The 24,040-nt window shown below is 39.0% G+C and overlaps 2 protein-coding genes across 3 annotated transcripts in view; both read right to left on the reverse strand.

Moving 5' to 3' along the window:
- Positions 1-7,042: 7,042 nt before the first annotated feature.
- On the reverse strand, positions 7,043-10,424 carry LOC106608723 (progonadoliberin-3). The gene is made up of 4 exons (XM_014206827.2): positions 8,456-10,424; positions 8,127-8,269; positions 7,544-7,624; positions 7,043-7,233 (listed from the first exon to the last, which is right to left on the reverse strand). The coding sequence occupies exons 1-4, from the start codon at positions 8,538-8,540 to the stop codon at positions 7,204-7,206; spliced, it is 339 nt and encodes a 112-aa protein (XP_014062302.1). The 5' UTR covers positions 8,541-10,424; the 3' UTR covers positions 7,043-7,203.
- Positions 10,425-10,687: 263 nt separating this feature from the next.
- LOC106607391 (receptor-type tyrosine-protein phosphatase epsilon) overlaps positions 10,688-24,040 on the reverse strand; it is a 63,393-nt gene continuing 50,040 nt past the window's right edge. For both annotated transcript variants that reach the window (XM_014204316.2, XM_014204321.2), the window contains exons 9-21: positions 23,928-23,964; positions 23,654-23,751; positions 23,003-23,122; positions 22,330-22,493; positions 17,534-17,669; positions 17,292-17,441; positions 17,071-17,164; positions 16,749-16,825; positions 16,523-16,657; positions 14,604-14,729; positions 14,199-14,350; positions 11,664-11,799; positions 10,688-11,457 (exon numbers count right to left, since the gene is read on the reverse strand). In XM_014204316.2, coding sequence (XP_014059791.2) covers positions 11,383-11,457; positions 11,664-11,799; positions 14,199-14,350; positions 14,604-14,729; positions 16,523-16,657; positions 16,749-16,825; positions 17,071-17,164; positions 17,292-17,441; positions 17,534-17,669; positions 22,330-22,493; positions 23,003-23,122; positions 23,654-23,751; positions 23,928-23,964 — 1,500 coding nt within the window. In that variant the 3' untranslated portion in view covers positions 10,688-11,382. The remainder of the gene's footprint in view (positions 11,458-11,663; positions 11,800-14,198; positions 14,351-14,603; positions 14,730-16,522; positions 16,658-16,748; positions 16,826-17,070; positions 17,165-17,291; positions 17,442-17,533; positions 17,670-22,329; positions 22,494-23,002; positions 23,123-23,653; positions 23,752-23,927; positions 23,965-24,040) is intronic.

Here is a 24,040-nt window from a genome sequence, read left to right on the forward strand (position 1 = left end):
CTCCGAGCGAGGACAAGTAACAATGGGCTATTCTACCTTCCTGTCCTTTCCCTCTCAATGCGCCAATGGATGTGACCTCCATCTTTAACAATAGCCAACCAATAACACAAGCACTTGGCTTTCTGCCACCACCACTAAGGCCCTATAAGGTTGCTTTTTATCTCTGTTGTTATATTTAAAGATGACATCCTAGCCTGCCGGCCTCTACTATTGTCTCCACCATGATTATTTGCCACTGTTGTTAAGCTCCAGTTGCAGGTCTTGGATGAAAAGGTCACCACTCAATTGGAAAACAGTCATTAGAATGCAGTGGGTACTATTCACCAGTGTGCATGGGGGAGAAAACGCAACAGAGCTGGTTAATCAAAAGTTAATTATATAATTTTCATGCAGATGAGGGCAACATTGAAATGAATCCCAACACTACAATCATTACCAAAAATAAATAAATATATAATTCCAAAATGCTATAAAATGTTCAGGGACTAAGAGGCTGTAAACAATATGAGGTTTAATTTCAGGTAAACAAAGTGAATATCCACCAGGGGGTCTGGAAAGGAGAAAGTGAGGTTAAATCAAATTTGGAAACATAGATACCGGCAATTTTTGTTTTGTATTAAAAGATGTGCAATTAACTAGGTCCTTGGTGAGGCCATCTGGAAAAGAAAGGGGGGATTTAAGAAGGTGTACTGGTTACAATTGGAACAACATTAAATAAATGTGTGGGTAGACCTAAACATATTTTAACCAAATATATATACCCTCATCCTGCCTCATGAACCAATTATGTGTTACTTGGATGAAAAAGTATGAAAAACTGCACTGATTGAATAAAAACAAATATATTACCTAAAAGTATGTTGTCTCCTTGTCGAAACAATTCTAGACTGAGAAAAATGTTGTTTCTTAAATGGTTCTTCCTCAGCTCTTAAGGTTCTTTGGAGAACTTATGCCCAACAAACAACTTTTGAGTTCTTAACATTCTTAACGTGGCATCTACGATATGGAAGCCTGCAGATGTGTCCCTTTCACACCAAACAGCAAATGGGACAATATTACCTAGTGTTGATTTTTCAGTATAACATTTCTAGTGTTGATGCAAGAGTTAAAGTAACACTGTAAAAAGTTAAATTAGCACCCAGTGGTGTAAAATAATCCCATTGTTGGTGTTAATAACCAGAGTTGAAACAAAACCACACCCATTATTATCATATTTCCCACTATGCTCGATTGCAGCTTCATCTACCAACCAATCATCTTCCACAACGCCTTCCCCATATGTCGTGTGCACCTCTGTCATATTGGTCTGACATCTTGGCAATAAAGAGATGGTGTTTGTAGCTCTTATTTGGATCGTTTTTTCCGCAAGCGCCACACACATTGACCGCAGATTTTAAGGGTGTAGTCTTTCTTCTTCTCGGTGAAGCCATTAGCTAGCTAGATATGTCTTTTGCTACGTACTTAGCTAGCTGGAAGGTAGGGCATGTCATTTTTTTCTCCCTTGAGGCCAGGGGGAATAGTTTCTACTATATAGCACTGCCACAAATTCAAACTAGCCTAAATCATAAAAAATAATAATAATAAAAAATCCTGAAAACAAAAATGTGCTTTTTGGTTAGGGTTAGGCATAAGGTTAGCAGTGTGGTTAAGGTTAGGGTTAAGGTTAGGTTTGAAATCTAATTTTAAGAAGATACATTTTAGAAATGGGTGGGGTTTTGCCATGATTAGGACTTTGTGACTGTGTTAACTAGTGACGACCAGGGGGGAATGTTTTTCTAGCAAAGGACATAGCCTGATGACAAATACCTTACTCAGTAAGGTCACTCCCATAGAATGCTATGGTCACTCCTACTAAGGCAAACTTTGACTGGTTTATATCCCAGGCTTATACATATGTGCTGTGTGCACAATAGCCTGGGGACAATGTTACACCAAGAAACATTTAGCTTGATGTAAGCCTCCAACGTAAGCTATTGAATGTGGCATTCTTCTGGAACCAAGTTACAGGTTCTTCAGTACACAAACACACACACAACAATGTAACAAGCCATACCGTGCGGTGCTGGGCCCAGTCAGGACTTTGTCACATTCACCCTCTCCCCCACTGAAAGATCAGAAACAAAATGTTTGGATCATTATAACAGGTTGTAATCAAGCCCTGGTCTCCAGCATGGGAACAGAAGAGTAATATCTGGTGCGGTAGTCTCAGGTAGGACTACTCCAAATCATCTTGGCTCTGACACATACACACACAAACCAATGCAAACTTTGCATGTCCATCAACCCATCTAAACACCCTACAGTAAGCTATGGATTATGAGAGAACCCTCATAAATCAACAGAACGTTTATAAACTATTTATTGACACATTATGTTGTGTCCTGTAATACTCAGCCTGAATATAACATGGACTATTTTGAGATTGTTTTGTCACTGCATAAATACTATACCCCATAATGTCAAAGTAGAATTATGTTTTTTCGAAAAGGTAGACAAATTAATAAAAAATGAAAAGCGGAAATGTCTTGAGTCAATAAGTATTCAAACCTTTTGTTTTGGCAAGCCTAAATAAATGAAAGAGTAAAGATTTGCTTAAGTCACTGTTGAAAGACTACCTAATCTCTGTACACCAAACATACAATTATCTGTAAGGTCCCTCAGTCGAGCAATACATTTCAAACACAGTTTCAAATACAAAAGACCAGGGAGGTTTTCCAATGCCTCGCAAAGAAGGGCACCTATTGGTAGATGGGTAAAAAAATATTTTTGACATTGAATGTCCCTTGAGAGGGACATTCAATGTCAAAGATATTAATTGCACTTTGGATGGTGTATCAATACACCCAGACACTACAAAGATATAGGCGTCCTTCCTAACTCAGTTACCGGAGAGAAAGGAAACCGCTAATAGTGACTTTAAAACAGTTACAGAGTTTAATGTCTGTGATAGGAGAAAACTCAGAACTCAGGACAGATCAACAACATTGTAGTTACTGCACAATATTAACCTAATTGGCAGAGTGAAAAGAAGGAAGCCTGTACAGAATACAAATATTCCAAAACATGAATCCTGTTTGCATCAAGGCACTAAAGCAATACTGCAAAAAAAATGTGACAAAGCAATTAACTTTTTGTCCTGAATACATAGTGTTATGTTTGGGGCAAATCCAACACAAGATATTAGCGTACCAAACTCCATATATTCAGAAATATAAAATATATTTTGATTTGTTTAACACGTTTTGGTTATTACATGATTCCATATGTGTTATTTCTTAGTTTTGATGTCTTCACTATTATTCTACAATGTAGAAAATAATACAAATAAAGAAAAACCCTTGAATGAGTAGGTGTTCTAAAACGTTTGACCAGTAGAATATATCAATCATTGGTTCCAACCTTAAAAGTGACAACAAAGAAAGTTAGCAGGTTGTTAGAAAATACCTTTGTCAAACCTTCTTGATAAGGGTATGTCTGTGCTGCACCAGAAATACTCTAAATGGGGAGATGGGAAACTCGATTCATATGTGACTCACCAACTTGATCCGGTCTCATGTAGCAACATTTTAAATGGTGTTTTTTTACATTGGATAAAAGTAAAGACTCAGAGCTACAAAATAGTATATCATACACTGAATGTTTGAGGAACAATGGGAAAGAAATTCTTCTTTGAAAGTTGCTAAATTAGTACACTCACTTTTGAGAAAATGGCCTTTGACTGTTATGGTATCTAGTGAAGAGCTCTTCTTTGTCTACACCCATTCAGCATCATTCACACCATCTCAAGCTTTAGCCCCACCCATCTCGTTTCGCTCTCGGAGAGTTCAGAGCGCAGACTTGACGCTCTGGCCAATGATTTGTTTACCTTTGGATAACATGAAAACGGCCTAACCAGCTCTTTTGCCAACAATTTCATTATGCTTTTTGTCAACTTTTACCAACACTGGCCATATTCAATGGGTGTTGTACACTTTAGCTTAAGACATGTAGCTAGCTAGCTAGGTAAACAATGAACCTAGCTAGGTAAACAACATGTCAGATCAAACACGTCACGTAATGTTAGCTAACGAGCCAGCCAGCTAACGTTAGCTAGTTAAACAACAATGAACATAGTGCCAAATCATGTCGTTACTACCCTGCATGAATCTGCTGGGAGCCAGCCAACCAGGTTCAATGTTAGCTAGCTAACATTAGGCTCTAACTAGCAAAGCAAACGGCTCTGGGATACGAATAATAACATCAGCTAGGGAGCCAGCCAGCTAATGTTAGCTAGCTATCAGTACACTTTAGCTTACGACATGTAGCTAGCTAGCTAGGTAATCAATTAACCTTGCTAGGTAAATAACGTGTAAGATCACGCTATATCTAGGGGAATTTGTATTTAATTGAGACTGCTAGCTAGCTACATGTTGTAATGGTATAGCTAGCTAGCCCATGCTGCTAATATTAGCTAGCGATCTAACGTTAGCTTGCTAGCAATTGCTGTGAAGTCACCAAAATTATTTGAAATAACAATGGTGGTTATTATGGAATCTAACTCAACGCTTAACTACTGCAAACTCATTTAAATTATAATAAATAAAGGTTACCTTACTCATTTTTCGCTGTCCAGTATTACTACAAGTATCCATTTGATTTCCAAATTCCATCACATGTGCCGTTGCTGTGATACAGAAACACTTCTAACCAAACAGTGCATGCTCACTGAATTAAACGGTAACTACACTCAAAAATCAAAGTTTCTTAGATTTTTTCCATACATCAAAAGTGGTCCCCTGATGCGGTTTAAGCATTGTTGTGAAGACAGAAAATCCCATTGTGCAGTATTTCTATTAAAAAAGTGTGAAAATAACTTGGGGAAGCCAGAAGAAACTGTGAGAGATCCGAAACCTGGAAAAACAAAACCCAGAGAACTGAATTTGTGAAAAGAATACAGAATTAGCTAAATAAAAATACAAACAGGTTTAAAAAAGGCTATCCTGCAGCACAGCAAGTTGAGGTCAAGTCCAATACTGACTATGCACCCTAGAGGGAAAGAGGTTGGGCCATCCAATAACTGTTTTTGAGTAATATAATATAATATATGCCATATAATATGTACACTTGTATCCAAAGAGACTTATAGTCATGTGTGGATACATTTCTACGTATTGGTGGTCCTGGGAATCTAACCCACTATCCTGGCATTACAATGCTCTACCAAGATGCATGATAAGGTTATAAACGCTTTGTGAAGCCTCAATTTAATATTATTTTATAAAGCTTTTATTAAGCGGTGCTTATGCCACCCTTTATAACGCACAGGTTTATGTCATAGTAGATTATTTGATATTGGTGGTTATGTCACACAATGCCACATTTATGAACTCTTTATTTACATGACATATGGTTATAGATCATGATTTATGTTGTGTTTATGAAGGCTTTAAGAAGCCTTTATTAACTGCACATAATTTAAAGCAGGACCAAAATATGTATTGTATTGTCTTAAAGAATTACATTTTAATGACAACATATTCACTTAGGATCTCACTTGGTGAAGGCCACAGGAGTGAAAATGAATGAATGCAACAACCATGTCTCTGTCACTAGCAGGCACAGTCATGAGTGGTACTGGTAACTCTAAAATTCACTCTAAGGGGACCCAGAAAAATATGCAAATAAAGCTTAAAATTCTACTGCAGGGCTATTCAATTCCGGTCCTGGAGGGCCAAAACATTTTAGTTTTTAAAATTTTTGTATGGTTCTTCAAAGAACCATTCCATTTATGGTTCTTCAGAGACGCTGAATGGTTCCCTATGGCATCGCTTTCAAGAACCGTATTTGGTTCCAACTTGCATTTTATTTTAAATACACAACAGGTAATGAACGGGATTGTAACCAGGTGTGTGTGAAAACAAGACAAAACCAATGGATAATGAAAAATGCATCAGTGATGGCTAGAAGACCGTTGACGTCGACCGCCGAGCACCACTCGAACAAGGAGGGCCATCGACTTCGGTAGAAGTCGTGACAAAACCCTTGACTGATTAGGTGTGTCCAAACTTTTGACTGGTACTGTATATCTTTGTTGCAATAGTTGGAGCCAGTTCTCATGTAAAAAACGAGTAAAGTACTTTTTTGAAGTAAAATACTTAAGTCTTTCCTCATCTAAGAAAATGATTGCATTATGCAAATTGTAACCGTGAATATTAACCGAACGATGTTAGGTATCACAAATGAAGAACCATTGTTCTGAAAGTGCAATGGAAAGTGGTTTAATTTCTTTCTAATTCTATGTGCTTTAAAAATGTTCACCTTTTCCCTAAAGTACCGGCGGGTTTGGGTTCATTGGTGGGCATTACAACCACACGCTAACAATGAAGGGTCTCCCTCGTGTTGGCACAGTTCATGAATCATGGGCCCCTAATGCACTACGCGATTAGTGAGGTACCATGTCTGTTGGGCTTTGCCAGAAAATGAGTTCTATTTAAAACAAATGCCCCCTGCAGATTCCTTTCCTTGCCGGATATGAAATGAAAATGTGTATAACTAACACCAATTTATTGAACGACATTAAAGTTTTACACAGTCTTTTAGTGATGTCTATGATCCTGGCAAAACTATTCGAAAAATGACATTTCAGAATTCTTTTTAACTAAACAAAATTCAATTATTCAACAGGTGACATACTCAAGTACATCTGAGGTAAAATAAATGTCCTGTTTCAAAATGCAATTGGTCTTGGGTTTTTATGGATTAAATTATACATGACTGACAAGCAATACGATCTAATTATAAAAGGGACATAAACCACTGTTTCAAATCTAATGACACCATTGAATTTTAATACATTTACTTAATCACCAGCTGTTGTCATGCTAAGGTTGTTGAATTACAAGTTGATCAGGCTTGTCGGTCATGGAAAACAAATATACGATAATAATCAATTCATGGTTTGTCAACTCCACCTCAATCTTATGATGGGTCACTAATTGATGAATCCAAAATTGGATAGGACACTGCAGATACTGTATTGTAAGGACATACAAAGAGACATATCTTTCAATCACTCTTTATTACAATTTTACAGGAGGTTAGTGTTTCATACTTCAAGTAAATTACATCAATCTAAATGTGATCTTAGTTGGAAATGGACAGAACTGTTCTTGAATGCTCCATCATCGTTGTCTTCTTGCTTTTTGTGAATTGTCTCACAGTTCTTTATTTATGTGGCATCCGTTTCTTTGACATCTAGGGAAACAAAGTGAAAACGTCAGAAGTCTACTTTATGTTGTATAATACTGTATCTACAGTATATTACAATGATGTATCAGAAATTAGCAACATTGTCTCCATACATTTATAAGTACCACTTCAGGAAAGCTTTCCGTTTGTCAGCCAATACTCTCATCTTAACATTTCTTTCTGATACTTTGGCATATCTTTTTACAACATATTACAAGGAGACATTAATTCAATATCTTTAGACGAAACAAGGAATTTACCATTAGAAATACAATGAATACATTATCTAACCTATAATATGAATATGAATACTTACTACATCATATGGTCTCAGTCTCTCTGGGACATGGGCACCTGTCTCCTCAGGAAGAACCATTACACCACCTGTGTCCATCATCTTGATAGCAATATGTAAGAGGAATTTGTAATGTTATTACCCATATACTCGATATGCAACACCCTCAAAGAGCTTCATAAACTTTGCCTATGTACTCTTGAAAAGACTGCTACTTGAACAAATATCCCACTCCAAAAATGACGGTCATTTCTGAGATACTGGATCTGGCACGCCTGGCACGACACCATGCCATGCTCAAAGTCGATTTGGTCACTTGTTTTGCCCATTTTGACGTTCAATCGAACAGTAACTGAATACCTTGTTGCTTGTCTGCCTGCTTTATATAGCAAACCACGGCCACGTGACTAGCAAGCCACGGCTGTGTGACTCACTGTCTGTAGGAACGATACATTTACGTGAAAGGGGAACTGACCCCTGGGTGTATATATACATGTTCACAGGTTTTCAAGGCACAGTAGATTTACTTAAAGGACAATTACATGTATGTTCAGGTAGACATAGTTACTTACATACAGGTAAACATAGGGTAAATAGTACTTGCCCTGATGGTGGCCTCCAGCTCCCCAACACTTCTCTTTCCTCCAGGTAGCCACCCATACGACCAATGCTGAGAGAAAGTGACCTGAGCTATCAACGCCAACATCACCACCTGCACAACCGTTTTGCTGCTAAGATCCATGGAAGCTGGAAAAAAAGCCAGTAAAATACAAGCTACATTTGATAGTCCAAAATATTTTATCATAACTCAAATATAGTTTGGGATTGTCTTGCAATGATTACCTATTGAACATGCACTTAGTAGATATTATCAACACATAAATCAGTTAACAATTTTAAATGTACTTGAAAGCATATGAATGAATCACATACTGTCTCCGTTCCGTCTATTCCTTACAGTGTGGTGGGAATAATCATGGGTCCTTTTTATAAGGGTCGTTAGAAATGGAACAGTCATTAGGATTATAATCCCTTCTCCACAGGTGTGACACACTAAGTGCCTAATGGACACTAAACGTCACCAACGGGACCAGCTTAGTGCATAAGCTTCAAACTGAATTTGATGGAAGCAAACAAATTTGTAATGTGTTAAGAGGTGACGTCAGTGTAGATATTATAAATATGTAATGTTTGTAAATTAAATTATATATTTGTCTCAATAAAAAAGTTACTTTGATACAAGTGGCAGCTGGTGGGAGGAGCTATAGGAGGACAAGCTCATTGTATTGGCTGGAAAGGAATAAAAGGAACAGAGTCAAACATGTGGTTTCCATATGTTTGATGTGTTTGATACCGTTCCATTTATTCCATTCCAGCCATTACAATGAGCCTGTCCTCCTATAGCTCCACCCACCAGCCTCCACTGTTTGATACACATGTTTTGTATCTTTTACAAATATGCAGAAATGAATGGCAAATTTGTTTATTTTCTTTGCATTTATTGCACTCAGAATTAAAAAATGTAAACTTTATACAGACTTAAGATTGGGGCGGCAGGTAGCCTAGTGGTTAGAGTGTTGGACCAGTAACTGAAAGGTTGCAAGATCAAATCCCCGAGCTGACAAGGTAAAAATCTGTTGTTCTGCCCCTGAACAAGGCAGTTAACCCACTGTTCCTAGGCCGTCATTGAAAATAAGAATTTGTTCTTAACTGACTTGCCTAGTTAAATGAAGGTAAAATTAAAAAAATGATAAGAGACTGTACAGGAACCACTAGCCTTAATTTCATACTCAGTACATAAGACTGATTCTAAATGAAGACACAATCCTTATACCTTTACCTAATACAGTTCGCCATTTAGCTTACAGTTATTAGTACATACAGGTGGTCCTGAGAATCGAACCCACTACTATACTGGCATTGCAAGTGCCATCCTCTACCAACAGAGCTACAGATAACCACTCCTTAGAGGTTATGAATGCATAAATGTACCTTTGGTATGAAAAGGATAGTCTAACAACACTTAATAACCAGGTAACCAAGTAATTCAAATTTGTGTTATATTACATTTATGATCATATACTGTGTATATATTTCCCATTGAAATTCCAGAAACTAGCTTCCTGAAATTTGCTATTGTCAATAACCGGGTGGCAGGTAGCCTAACGTGTTGCCTAGCGGTTGGGCTAGTAACAGAAAAACCACTGGTTCGAAATCCCTGAGGCGACTAGGTGGAAGTGCCCTTGAACAAGACACTTCACCATAATTGCTCCTGTAAGTTGCTCTGGATAAGAGTGTCTGCTAAATGCTAATAATAATCAAGTTAATTAGTGATTGATATGAGGGCACTATGACTGAACACTCCTTATCAAGAGGAAATTGATGCCTGTTTTTAATGTATACTTTTCAAGTTGAGAACTCTATAAACAGAATAAATACTATATTTTTGGTACATTGGTATTATAATAATTTCCCTTAACACCAATCATGTTTATTACAGAGATGAAGGCTGTTTTATTAACTATATGGGAATAGTAAAATGTATATTTTGTTGAAATCTAACTTCTTAATTTAGTCTTGAAAAACATAAAAACAGTCTGCTGGCTTAGCAGACTGTCTACTTGAAGTTGAAGTCACTTGTCGACAATTGATTCTTGATCAGAAAGGTTTTCCAATCTTTGTATGGCACTGCTTCATGCAAACGCTGAAATGTTAGGTCCAATATACTGTAGTTATTTTGAAAAGCATACAAATGCTTTATATTCTACCTTTAAAAAGTTATTACAACTGTATGTACAGTACCAGTCCAAAGTTTGGAGACACCTACTCATTCCAGGGTGTTTCTTTATTTGTACTATTTTCTACATTGTAGAATAATAGTGAAGACATCAAAACTATGAAATAACACATATGGAATCATGTAGTAACAAAAAAAGTGTCAAATCAATCAAAATATATGTTATATTTCCAAGAGTGTGCAAAGTTGTCATCAAGGCAAAGGGTGGCTGTAGAATCTCAAACATATTTTGATTTGATTAACACTTTTTTTGGTTACTACATGATTCCATATGTGTTAATTAATAGTATTCTACAATGTAGAAAATAGCACAAATAAAGAAAAAACCCCAATACTGTTGATATAAAAAAAACATCATACACAGCAAATATTAAATGGCCCTTTAAGTCACTTGTAAGGTCAGTAAAACAATGACAAACTCTTATGGCAGGTTGTGTATCTTTACAACAGCAGTTCTTTTGTCCAATCTGTGGACTTCCACAGTATGTGCCATAGCTATGGTACAGACCACAGCGAACGAAAGGCAATCTCGTGGTAATGTTTTTAACATACTCAAAATGTACATTAAATTCTACATTATATAAATAGATAAAGATTATATGCATAAATTAATTAAATGTACACTGAGTGTACAAAACATTAAGGACACCTGCTCTTTCCATGACATAGACTGACCAGGTGCAACTCAATATCATGAAGCTGTCCTTAATGTTTTATACACTCAGTGTATATACATAATGTTAACATAATAAACCCTTCATTCCCGTTTTTGATCGAATGGTGTTAGGTTTTCAATTCAAAACGTTTGACATCCAAATACTGAGGACACAAAGCTAGTTGGAAAGTTCATGACTAAATAGACATAATATTCCATTTTCTTTTGGGCTGTTTTGAACGAGCAAACAAAAAAACAGACAGAGACACAAACAAATATATTACAATAAGGTACAATAAGTTTAAGTACTGTGTTTAAGTGCAAAGCGTAAAAAGAGATTAAAAGAGCGATCTAACAAAATGGTATATGCCTGGTGGAAAAATACATGGGTATATGTAGCAGATATTGTCATTTGAAATTGGCATAGTCTGAGAAAATGTCAACAAAATCTTGAACCACTCTGTAGCAGAAGTCATATTGTTCCTGAAACAACAAACAAAACACACAAAACAAACATAAATCACTGAAATACATCATTGTCATTCTTTTGAAGATCATTTGAATGTATGTAATCTTTATACTGTATCTTTTAATTAATTTAGGCTACCATCATGCATTAAATCTCTATGATATAAATTGTATCCAAACATGGCAAACAATGTGTTGATGCTACGATATGTAATACCTACCACAGTCTGAACCATGTGCGGTCTCTTCATGCGTAAGCTCTTGACTGTCTGAAACACGTCCAGTAGGCCCTCGGCTTTCACCCGCTCCAGAATATTACTCAGGGCGATGAATGTCCCAGTCCGACCCGCACCAGCACTGAGAAATAAACCCAGAACAAAATCATCATCATCTACAGCATCGACTAACTACCATTACAGCGTATTGAAATTATGTGCTTAGAACTGAATGTGAATCAAAGGAGTATACTACATTACATACACCCACAGGGTTCTACCAGTTCACTGTCATGCCGTTTGGGCTGCATTGAGCGCCAAAGCAATGCACTGATTTCACAACATTCAGGTAAGTTACACTACATGACTAAAAGTATGTGGACACCTCTTCGTCGAAGATCTCTTTCCAAAATCATGCGCATTAATATGGAATTGGTCGCTCCTTTGCTGCTATAACAGTCTCAACTCTTCTGGGAAGGCTTTCCACTAGATGTTGGAACATTGCTGCGGGGACTTGCTTCCCGTTCAGCCACAAGAGCATTAGTGAGGTCGGGCACTGATGTTGGGCGATTAAACCTGGCTCGCAGTCGGAGTTCCAATACAACTCAAAGGTGTTCCATGGGGTTGAGGTCAGGGCTCATTGTAGGATCATTCAAGTTCTTCCACACCGATCAACAAACCATTTTTGCATGGACCTCACTTTGTGCATGGGGACAATGTCATGCTGAAACAGGAAATGGCCTTCCCCAAACTGTTGCCAAGGCCTAAGGGGCCAAGTCCGAACCATGAAAAACAGCCCCAGACCATTATTCCTCCTCCACCAAACTTTACAGTTGGAAAGGTGGCATCCTATGACGGTGCCACACTGAAAGTCGCTGAGCTCTTCAGTAAAGCCATTCTGCTGCCAATGTGTGTCTATGGAGATTGCATGGCAGGATGCTTGATTTTATATACCTGTCAGCAACGGGTGTGGTTGCAATAGCCAAATCCACTAATTTAAAGAGGTGTCCACATACACCATATATACAAAAGTATCTTGTTAAGAGGTTGATAAGAGATATCTCTAACAGTAGAGCTCCTAGATCTACACCTTCTTAGTCTCCCATTTCCCTAGCCATAGGGCTATACTGCAAACCCAACAGCTTACAGCGTCCTTTCCCATTTGTATTGAAACAATTAGTTGGAGAAAAGGTGACCTTTGACTAATAGTACTAATAATCAGCCTCCCTTAAAGAGACACTAATCCAAACGGTAGCACTAATAAATCTGCTATCTCTCACTCTCTTTGGATTGAGTCAGTGCTTACAATGCCGGTGAGAGCGAGAGAGGAGAGAGGGCGATTGTAATGGGCAAGCACCCACTCCCAACAGATGAGAAAAAGCTTTAAAAAGCCCCTCTTTAGACAGGCCCTGATGAAGGAATACGAGAGAGTGATGACACCATTTCCTGTCGTTAGCTCATTCTATCAGATTAATCAAAGTGCGAGTCGTAGATGATTTCACTTTGAGAGGTTTTAATTGACTGTGAATCAGTGGATTGGATCAATCCCAGTGGGCCGTGCTGCATGATAAGTACTTCACCTGGAGCTACGTATGTTCTGATCAGAGCTTTCACAGCAGTCTTTCACACAAGTAGTTATAAAGAGTTGGCCTGTAGAACAGTCTACAAAGGCTAAATGTACCATTTATTGAAACTGACATGACCAAAATGGAAAAAAAGTAATCTATATTCTTTAAAACATAATTTTGTGTTTGGTATGCTACTAATGTGTTTTGAGCCCCCTAGATTCGATTGACGCAGTACATAACAAAAAAATTGAAGTTACTTCAAAAAAATATATATATCCCCATCAAAATCTGTCAGTTTAAGCTAGAGATATATCTGTTTTTTTTTTTGCATTGGATGTGTCTCAATCCACCGCATCTGCCAGTGCACTTCCACATCTGTGGTGAAAGGTAGTACAGTTAGCACAAAAACGTCTATAACATCCAAACGGTTTGAACTACAAACTATTATGACCACTCTATGCTCTACGACCCCTGAAGGTAACCTGTACCGGTTTTAAAAAACATACGGAAGTATGATGGTAGTTTTGTGCCTACCCCAAAAAGGGGTTAAATATGTGCCAAAAAAAATATACATATATTTCCTGAGTTTTTTTTATATCTCCTAGATATACTGTAGGACAGATACTTCAAAACCTTGTTTTTTATTATTTATGTTTTGACTGTCCTTTTTGCTATTTATGAATGTGTTATTCAATGCGTTTCTATGGGCTTTACTAGTAAAGGCCAAAATCAAAATGTTCTCAAATAATTTGGGATCTTTTTTTTTATAACTAAAGGGGTCCTAAAATTCAAAATCCAATAGCTAAATGATCCATAGTATAACCGTCTGAATTTTTTTTAATCATATGTCAGCTTTGCACCCCCCAAATCCCCACCCCCCCTCAACGTCTTACGCTCTACAGAATTAAAAGGGCAATAGTAATGAGTGTTTTGGGCTACCAGATTTGGTGTGTGTACAGTACATGTACCTTACCTGCAATGTACTATGATAGGGTGGTTTCCAGACTGTTGTTGCTGTCTCTGCACTGATGCAATGATGTCGATCATTCCCTTGCCCTCTGCCGGTATTCCGATCTCAGGCCAGCCGTGGAAATGAAAGTGTCGGACGTGCCTTGACAGTTTTTCCTGGTGATGGGAAACATATGTGATTCATCATTACATACATTCGTATACCTGGTAACAATAAAAATAAACCTAACATGAACTTAACCTAATTCACTTCAAGATAAGACACACATTTAGATAACAGAATGCCATTGATTAGAGGACCAAACCCAGTGATCCTCAAGGACAAAAATAAAGATCACAAAGAATATATTTAAAATACATCCATATCGGGTAGCTCGCGTAAATGCTTGTTTATGTAAAGGAAACTCACTGGTCCATATGTGAGCACCATGTCCTTCAGAGTGAAAGTGTCACATAGGGCATCCCCCTTCAGCTCCAAAGTGTAGTCTCCAAATGTCGCAGTGCCCTCTGCTGGCCAGTACTGGAAACATTTGTCCTGGGGAAAGTGACAGATAAATGTCAGGCAGGGGTGTCAAACATAAAGCCCACAGGTGGGAAAAACAGCCTACATCTACATTGAAATTACTAATAACAAATCGAAACTGTGTAGAAATTATAATGGTTGAAAATAAAATATAATGACAATGGACCTACATTTATAGTCTCTCTGTTCAGCTTAATATAAATTCCCGAAATTAAAGCTATACAGTCAGGGTACATTGAAAATACAGAAAAACGATGGATAGAAATATCTTTGCTAATTTTGACGACAAGGAATGTTTGAGCGGACTTCCAGACCACTGAAGTGGTCCCACGGGGCAAAATGTATTTGACACCCCTGATGTAAGGCAATTCCACATGGATATTTCTGTAGAAGCTCAAGACTATAGAACATTATAATATTAACCCCCCAAAAAATACTAAGATAAATAAATATGTTGTGTATCACTATTAGAGGCAGCTAACTAGCAACGCGTATGCCCAGCCCACCTGAGGACCTCTATTTCCTGTATTTGAGGGGTGCAAAATCGACTTGTCACTTAAATCTCGTTGGATTGATTGCTTTAATTTTACACTGTTGGCTCTTTCCCACTATTGCTTGTGCCATTTTTTCCCCCCACTAACGTTAAGACCTCGGAAACATTTGAAATGACCCGTTAAACACATTCTAGTTATGGCTGAAATGGGCTCAATGGAATACAATGGTTTTCCGTTGCATCTATTGGTGTTGATTTTTTGTGCAAATGAAAAAGTAAACATTTAATAAAGTTTACATTTTTACAAATTAGATGCACTGAAATTAAAGCAATTACCGAATATGAACACTCGGATTATAGTGATACTGATCTCTCAAAAAATGTAAAGCAGGGGTCTCCAACCTTTTCTAGCATGACAGCTACTTCAAAAAATATATAGATATGCTACAATTATTATTTTTTTAATTATAGCTTTTAAATAGGCACATTATTCTCTTCTCCTCTCCCCTTCAACTCTTCCCCAGGTCCTTAACGCACAAAAGAAAGTAGTGCACTATGTTTTATAAACAACTGTAAGGGGGGGCCCTATAAAATAATGTTAAAATATATTTTCCCAAATTACTCTTAAAAGTACAATTGTTCATAGAGAAACAACAAAATTGGATGTTCTGAGTCCATGTCAATTCTTAAATCAAATCGACATGTTGGAGACCCCTGATGTAAAGTATGCATAGATAGGTGTAATCTACAGCCAAGCATTTTGTTTTTAAATCACGTGGGTATCCTTCTCTACACACTTATTAAATTATGCAAGGGAATGTGACAACAGTAATTCATAATTAATGAGGCAGTATAGACAGCGCAGGTTAGCACTGCGTTAGGCCTAAACAGGGGAAGTCTTTGGTGGTTGCAGCCATTATATAATGTATGCAAATACACCCAGTATATACAGTATATGCAAATGAGGCACATATAATTAATTTGATAAATACCTGATATACTAAGAAAATGTATATTAGAAAAAAAAGTGACAATTTACAATGAGTTGAATTCCTGAATTCCCACCAAAATGCCTGAACTCCATTCATTATTTGTCTGTGCCAGTACAATGTTTCATGTGCTATAAATCCGTTAATATAAGATGGATTTTAAAAACGCTAAAAGTTCAGAGGTTCTTCATCCATTGTCCAACTGCAGCATTCATCAGAATTGTATTTTAAAGCTTTTAACAATTTTGATGACTGTTGCTAAAATAACAGCTGTTATTTACTGATCAGGCTGTAGTTAGCTCTTGCCACAGTGGGGTCCGTACCTGTTCCCTCTCCTTGAGTTCAGTGAGCATGACAATAGAGTGACACCTGTACTCCCACACCATCCTCCAGAAGTCTTCTACCGTGTGGGACAGAGGACCTTGGGTAGCGATGAAGTAGTCCTTCTGTCTGTAGCCCTGGAAAAGAACACCCATACTGTTCAGGGCATCATATACGTAAAGACATAAACGGCTCTGGAGAAAGTTAAATGTGCTTCTAAATACTTACATCAATAAATGATGCATTGATGTAGTCCGTGAACTCTTGCCCCCTTTTCATTGACAATATAACCCGGTTGAAGTCATCTGTGGTAAAGCAAAAACCTTAACAACTTCATTTATTTCCAACAATAGTTCAACTACTTGTGTCGTTTGTGTCATTTTACTACAGTATATTAATTCCAAAAACTAAGACTACTTCAAAGGGGTAACTTGGCAAAGTTTTTAGGCCTAAAATGAATTCATATCAAGCATCAATACAGCACTAAGTTTGATGGTGGTAGCATTGTAATGTATTATGGACCAGTTAAGAGTGTCAGAGTATTCCTTACATGGAATGATCTGAAGCACACGGTTCTTCTTCATGTTGGCAGGAAGGTTTCCGGTCCTCATGTTCTCCTTCATTATGCGTACGTTGGTCAGTTTCTGAGGAGAGGATATGGAGTGAAATTAGGACTACTTAAGAGAGATGGCTACCCTCATTTGAATGTGTCTATAAATGTGAGACAATTTAGGAAAGCAGATATACAATAAGTGTTTGACTGGCCCTTACCCTGAACTCTTCTTCTAGGCCCAGCCTTTCGAGGGGTGCTCTGGTATTGTGGAGCTTCTGCAGGTGGCCTTCCAGAGAGGACACATCCAGCTCTGTGTCACCATATAGATAATACTCCAACAGAGCCTGATAGATGAATGAGTACTGCATCTGAAATACAGACAGAGTGAGAGATGGGGTGAAAGAGGCATCTTTGCTTGTTTGTACTGCAGGAATATATTGAAATGTCAGGAAACACTTACATCAGTCTGGACGAGTTGAGAGCGCTGCTCCCGTATTCTGGTCACAAACCCAAAGACATCCAGCCTTCGCTCTACATGCATCATGTCAATCATGGCGTCTATGACGATAAACGTTCCAGTCCTTCCTACGCCAGCACTGAGGAAAGACAAGAGACAGGACAGAATAGTGACCCCTACATTGTCATAGAACTCTGAGGTAAGTTAGATGATTCAATTGAAAGCTAATGCACTGTATTTCTGTGGCTCAGTTTGCAACAGGAATCTTGATTGTGGTATGGCCTAAAATGTGCTAAATTGCAACATGTCCATAAGAAATATTCTAAAAAGCCACATGTCTACAAGCCAACAAAATCCACAGTGTTTGAAGGGCCAGTCACACAGACAGCAGTCTGGGATATCAGTTTAGGGTGATGGAAACCAATCAATGAGGCCCATTCAGGAAGCAAAGCCCCAGTGCCAACACCTGCTTCAACAGGTGTTCCTGCAAGTGTCTGACTTCAGTGGTATAGTCAGAGGCAACATGCCCATAGGGGGAAAGTGCCCCGTCAGATTTTTCCTGTTTAAAAAAAATACTTATGTATAAAGTATCAGTCAAAATTTTGGACACACCTACTCATTCAAGGATTTTTACTATTTTCAACCCAATTGAGATGGCTTGGGATGAGTTGGACAGCAGAGTGAAGGAAAAGCAGCCAACAAATGCTCAGCATATGTGCAAACTCCTTCAAGGTTGTTGGAAAAGCATTCCTCATGAAGCTGGTTGAGAGAATGCCAAGAGTGTGCAAAACTGTCATCAAGGCAAAGGGTGGCTACTTCGAAGAATCTCAAATATAAACACATATTTTAATATGTTTAACACTTTTTTTGGTTACTACATTATTCCATATGTGTTATTTCATAGTTTAAGTCTTCACTATTATTCTACAAAGTAGAAAATCTTTCAAAGATAATTCGTAAAAGTCCAAATAACTTCACAGATCTTCCTTGTAAAGGGTTTAAACACTGTTTCCCATGCTTGATCAATGAACCATAAACAATTAATGAACATGCACCCATGGAACGGTCGTTAAGACACTAACAGCGTACAGACAATAGGCAATTAAGTTCACAGTTATGAAAACTCAGGACACCAAAGAGGCCTTTCTACTGACTCTGAAAAACACCAGAAGAAAGATGCCCAGGGTCCCTGCTCATCTGCGTGAACGAGCCTTAGACATGCTGCAAGGAGGCATGAGGACTGCAGATGTGGCCAGGGCAATAAATTGCAATGTCCGTACTGTGAGACGCCCAAGACAGCAGTACTGGAAGACAGGACGGACAGCTGAAAAACTAGGGAGTTTTTCCTAGCCACCATGCTTCTACACCTGCATTGCTTGCTGTTTGGGGTTTTAGGCTGGGTTTCTGTACAGCACTTTGAGATATCAGCTGATGTAAGAAGGGCTATATAAATACATTTTATTTTATTTTATCGTCCTCGCAGTGGCAGACCACATGTAACAACACCTGCACAGGATCGGTACATCCGAAAATCACACCTGCCGGACAGGTACAGGATGGCAACAACAACTGTCCGAGTTACACCAGGAAAGCACAATCCCTCCATCAGTGCTCAGACTGTCCGCAATAGGCTGAGAGAGGCTGGACTGAGGGCTTGTAGGCCTGTTGTAAGGCAGGTCCTCACCAGACATCAGCGGCAATAACGTCGCCTATGGGCACAAACCCCCCGTCGCTGGACCAGACAGGACTGGCAAAAAGTGCTCTTCACTGACGAGTCGCGGTTTTGTCTCACCAGGGGTGATGGTCGGATTCACGTTTATCGTCGAAGTAATGAGCGTTACACCGAGGCCTGTACTCTGGAGCGGGATCGATTTGGAGGTGGAGGGTCCGTCTGGTCTGGGGCGGTGTGTCACGGCATCATCGTATTGAGCTTGTTGTCATTGCAGGCAATCTCAATGCTGTGAATTACAGGGAAGACATCCTCCTCCTTCATGTGGTACACTTCCTGCAGGCTCATCCTGCGCGCTTCAGCACTCAGCGGTCCCGTTCTGTGAGCTTGTGTGGCCTAACACTCCATGGCTGAGCCATTGTTGCGTCTAGACTTTTCCACTTCACAATAACAGCACTTACAGTTGACCGGGGCAGTTGTAGCAGGGCAGAAATTTGACGAACTGATTTGTTGGAAAGGTAGCATCCTATGACGGTGCAACGTTGAAAGTCACTGAGCTCTTCAGTACGGACCATTCTACGTCCAATGTTTGTATGGCGGTGTGCTAGATTTTATACACCTGTCAGCAACGAGTGTGGCTGAAATAGCAGAATCCACTAATTTAAAGTGGTGTCAACATATTTTTGGCCATGTATACATTTAGATTTAGCCAATATATATATATACACACACACACACACACACACACACACACACACACACACACACACACACACACACACGCACGCACGCACGCACACACACACACACACACACACACAGTTGAAGTCGGAAGTTTAAATACACTAAGGTTGGAGTCATTAAAACTCGTTTTTCAACCACTCCACAATTTTCTTGTTAACAAACTATAGTTTTGGCAAGTCGGTTAGGACATTACTTTGTGCATGACACAAGTAATTTTTCCAACAATTGTTTAAAGACAGATGATTTCACTTATAATTCACTGTATCACAATTCCAGTGGGTCAGAAGTTTACATACACTAAGTTGACTGTGCCTTTAAACAGCTTGGAAAATTCCTGAAAATGAAGTCATGGCTTTAGAAGCTTCTGATAGGCTTATTGACATCATTTGAGTCAATTGGAGGTGTACCTGTGGATGTATTTCAAGGCCTACCTTCAAACTCAGTGCCTCTTTGCTTGACATCATGAGAAAATCTAAAGAAATCAGCCAAGACCTCAGACGGGTTCATCCTTGTGAGCAATTTCCAAACGCATGAAGGTACCATGTTCATCTGTACAAACAATCGTATGCAAGTATAAACACCATGGGACCACACAGCCGTCATTCCGCTCAGGAAGGAGATGCCTTCTGTCTCCTAGAGATGAACGTACTTTGGTGCGAAAAGTGCAAATCAATCCCAGAACAACAGCAAAGGACCTTGTGAAGATGCTGGAGAAAAGAGGTACAAAAGTATCTATATCCACAGTAAAACGAGACCTATGTCGACCTGAAAGGCCGATCATCAAGGAAGAAGCCACTGCTCCAAAACCGCCATTAAAAAAGCCAGACTACGGTTTGCAACTGCACATGGGGACAAAGATCTGACTTTTTGGAGAAATGTCCTCTGGTCTGATGAAACAAAAATAGAACTGTCTGGCCATAATGACCATCGTTATGTTTGGAGGAAAAAGGGGGAGGCTTGCAAGCCGAAGAATACCATCCCAACTGTGAAGCACGGGTTGGCAGCATCATGTTGTGGGGGTGCTTTGCTGCAGGAGGGACTGGTGCACTTCACAAAATAGATGGCAATATGAGGAAAGACAATTATGTAGATATATTGAAGCAACATCAAGACATCAGTCAGGAAGTTAAAGCTTGGTCGCAAATGGGTCTTCCAAATGGACAATGACCCCAAGCATACTTCCAAAGTTGTGGCAAAATGGCTTAAGGATAACAAAGTCAAGGTATTGGAGTGGCCATCACAAAGCCCTGACCTCAATTCCATAGAAGATTTGTGGGCAGAAGTGAAAAAATTATGTGCGAGCAAGGAGGCCAACAAACCTGACTCAGTTACACCAGCTCTGTCAGGAGGAATGGGCCAAAATTCACCCACCTTAATGTGGGAAGTTTGTGGAAGGCTACCCGAAACGTTTGACCCAAGTTAAACAATTTAAAGGCAATGCTTCCAAATACTAACTGAGTGTATGTAAACTTCTGACCCACTGGGAATGTGATGAAATAAATAAAAGCTGAAATAAATCATTCTCTCTACTTTTATTCTGACATTTCATTTTCTTAAAATAAAGTGGTGATCCTAACTGACAGGGGATTTTTACTAGGATTAAATGTCAGGAATTGTGAAAAACTGAGTTTAAATGTATTTGGCTAAGGTGTATGTAAACTTCCGACTTCAACTGTATATAGTAATATTACTAGCCAACCAGCAATTTTATGAAGTTCGCTTTATCTATCCCAGATAGGTTCCCAATCCACCAACCGCATAACTAGCTACCAAGAAGCCATTTCAGGCTATCAAGTTAGAGTAGCTTGTCTAACTATCTTAGCTGGCATGCCTGCTGGCAGGGTTGGTAGACCTTAGAAAAGCAAGCAAATCTAAATGTACTGTATAAGACTCACATTCCTTTCAATCTTTTACCCAGATTTTATCAAAAAGATGCAGAGAAGCATATTTAATTTCTTTAAAAAAAGAAACACCAGTCAGGAGGATACAGACAGCTCAAGATGTATGCTTAGATATGCAGAAAAATATACATAGAATCAAGCATAATGATTATGGCTCTAGATTGCAGGAAAATGCTGTTTCAGGTGTTTAAATAATACCAGATTCTCCAACTGACCCCCCCCCCCCTGCCCCCTTAGATCGTTCATGATGCCCCTTGGTAAGGTAGTTTCATATGACATGACAGAGGCATTGAAATTCCAGCCATACCAGTACTAAATAAAGGAAAGATGATTGGTATACTTTTTTAGTAAACAATTTTACACTATAATCTTGTTAACTTATACATATCATACAGTTTATATTAACCACTATAGCCTTAATTTAGTACAGCCTGTAGATATGAATTTCCAGTTACAATCCCCAGTCTCCTTCCCTGGTTCAGTACCTGCAGTGCACCACGATGGGTCCTGCATAGGACGGGTTGACCGTCTTCACCTTCTTGAGGAACTTGAGCATGCCGATGGGGGAGAAGGGCACCCCAAAGTCTGGCCAGTTGGTAAAGTGGAGCTGGGTGACCAGGCAGGGGGCCCTGGGGCCGTCACTCCCCTGCTGTTACAACAGGAAAACACATCAATCATTTAGATAATAAACTGCAAATTGTCACACCCTGATCTTTTTCACCTGTCTTGTGCTTGTCTCCACCCCCCTTCAGGTATCGCTAATTTTCCCCTGTGCATTTATACCTGTGTTTTCTGTTTATCTGTTGCCAGTTCGTCTTGTCTCGTCAAGCCTACCAGCGTGGTTTTTCCCGTACTCCTGTTCTCTCTAGTCCCTGTTTTCTAGTTCTTCCGGTTTTGACCATTCTACCTGCCCTGACCCTGCCTGCCATTCTGTACATTACTGACTCTGCCCTGGATTACTGACCTCTGCCTGCCCTTGACCTGTCGTTTGCCTGCACCCTGTTTAGTAATAAACATCTTTGATTCGAACTGTCTGCATCTGGGTCTTATCCTGAGTCCTGATAGTAAATACCTGGTCACAGACTCACACAGCATCATGTTTTCTAAGTGAGGGATCATGCACAGGGTTGTCATGTAGGCACATACAATGACACTTACATATTGTACACAGAACTTGCGGATGGTGTAGTCCACCAGTACAGTAAAGTCCTCTGCTGCCACCCTCACGTTCCCATACATCCAACAGCCTTGGTCTGGCCAGTACTGGTAACACTTGTCCTGAAGAGAGGCGAAATGGACATTCAGCAAAGCAAAAAGCAACTATTTGAATAGTTTCACCAATGTGGATGGCAGAGACTTTTATGGGGATTAATATTACTGACCAGGTGATAGAGTTGACAGAGGTGATAGTCTGTCAGTCAATAAGTTAATCACTCTGATATTCTAGACCATTAATGAGACTCTCAGACTAATTATAATCAAGCCTTGGGATGACTTTATCAACAAATTGTTTAGTGCCGCTAAACCCTCTGTTTTGTTATTTATTGATCAGCCCCTTGAGGTTCAATATCAGATGCCAAGTTATTTGGGGTGACACATTGTATGGATTGGGAATGTTAGGAAAGGGTCAAATAAATGATACCCATGACCTTGAGGTGTGAGAAGACAATAAGGGGCCTAGCAAAGGCCCTTTAGAACATCTAAGAATGTTGAACTGTCAAATCATTCCACAAGAGATCCCATTAGCAAATCTGAAGACGTTCTTTACAGGTTGTATATGCAGACAAGGGAGCAGTCAAAGTGAGAGACCTCTTTTCTCTCTTTCAGGTTAGTGAGCATCACTATAGTAGCAGTCTTCTGTTCCCAAACCATCCGCCAAAAGTCTGCCACAGTGTTGTGCATTGGGCCTATGGAAAAGAGAGAGTGACATGCTTACCACAGACATAAGAAGACACTGTAGATATACAGTAGGCCTAGTGTGCTGCAAAATAGCATATGCTCACATAAAAGAGTTAATTGAAAAAAAATGAATCCTCTAGTAGTACAGTATTTTGCACAATAATGTTGCACATGGCTTATTTACCTTGAGCTGCAATGAATTTGTCCTTCTCTTTATAACCCTGGTGAAAAAGAAAATGTGTGTTGGCAAGTTACAGTAGTTATTAGATCGTAATGAGAAAGGAAGTAACACTGGAT

Source organism: Salmo salar, chromosome ssa01 (assembly GCF_905237065.1).
Source record: "Salmo salar chromosome ssa01, Ssal_v3.1, whole genome shotgun sequence".
Taxonomy (NCBI): Eukaryota; Metazoa; Chordata; class Actinopteri; order Salmoniformes; family Salmonidae; genus Salmo; species Salmo salar.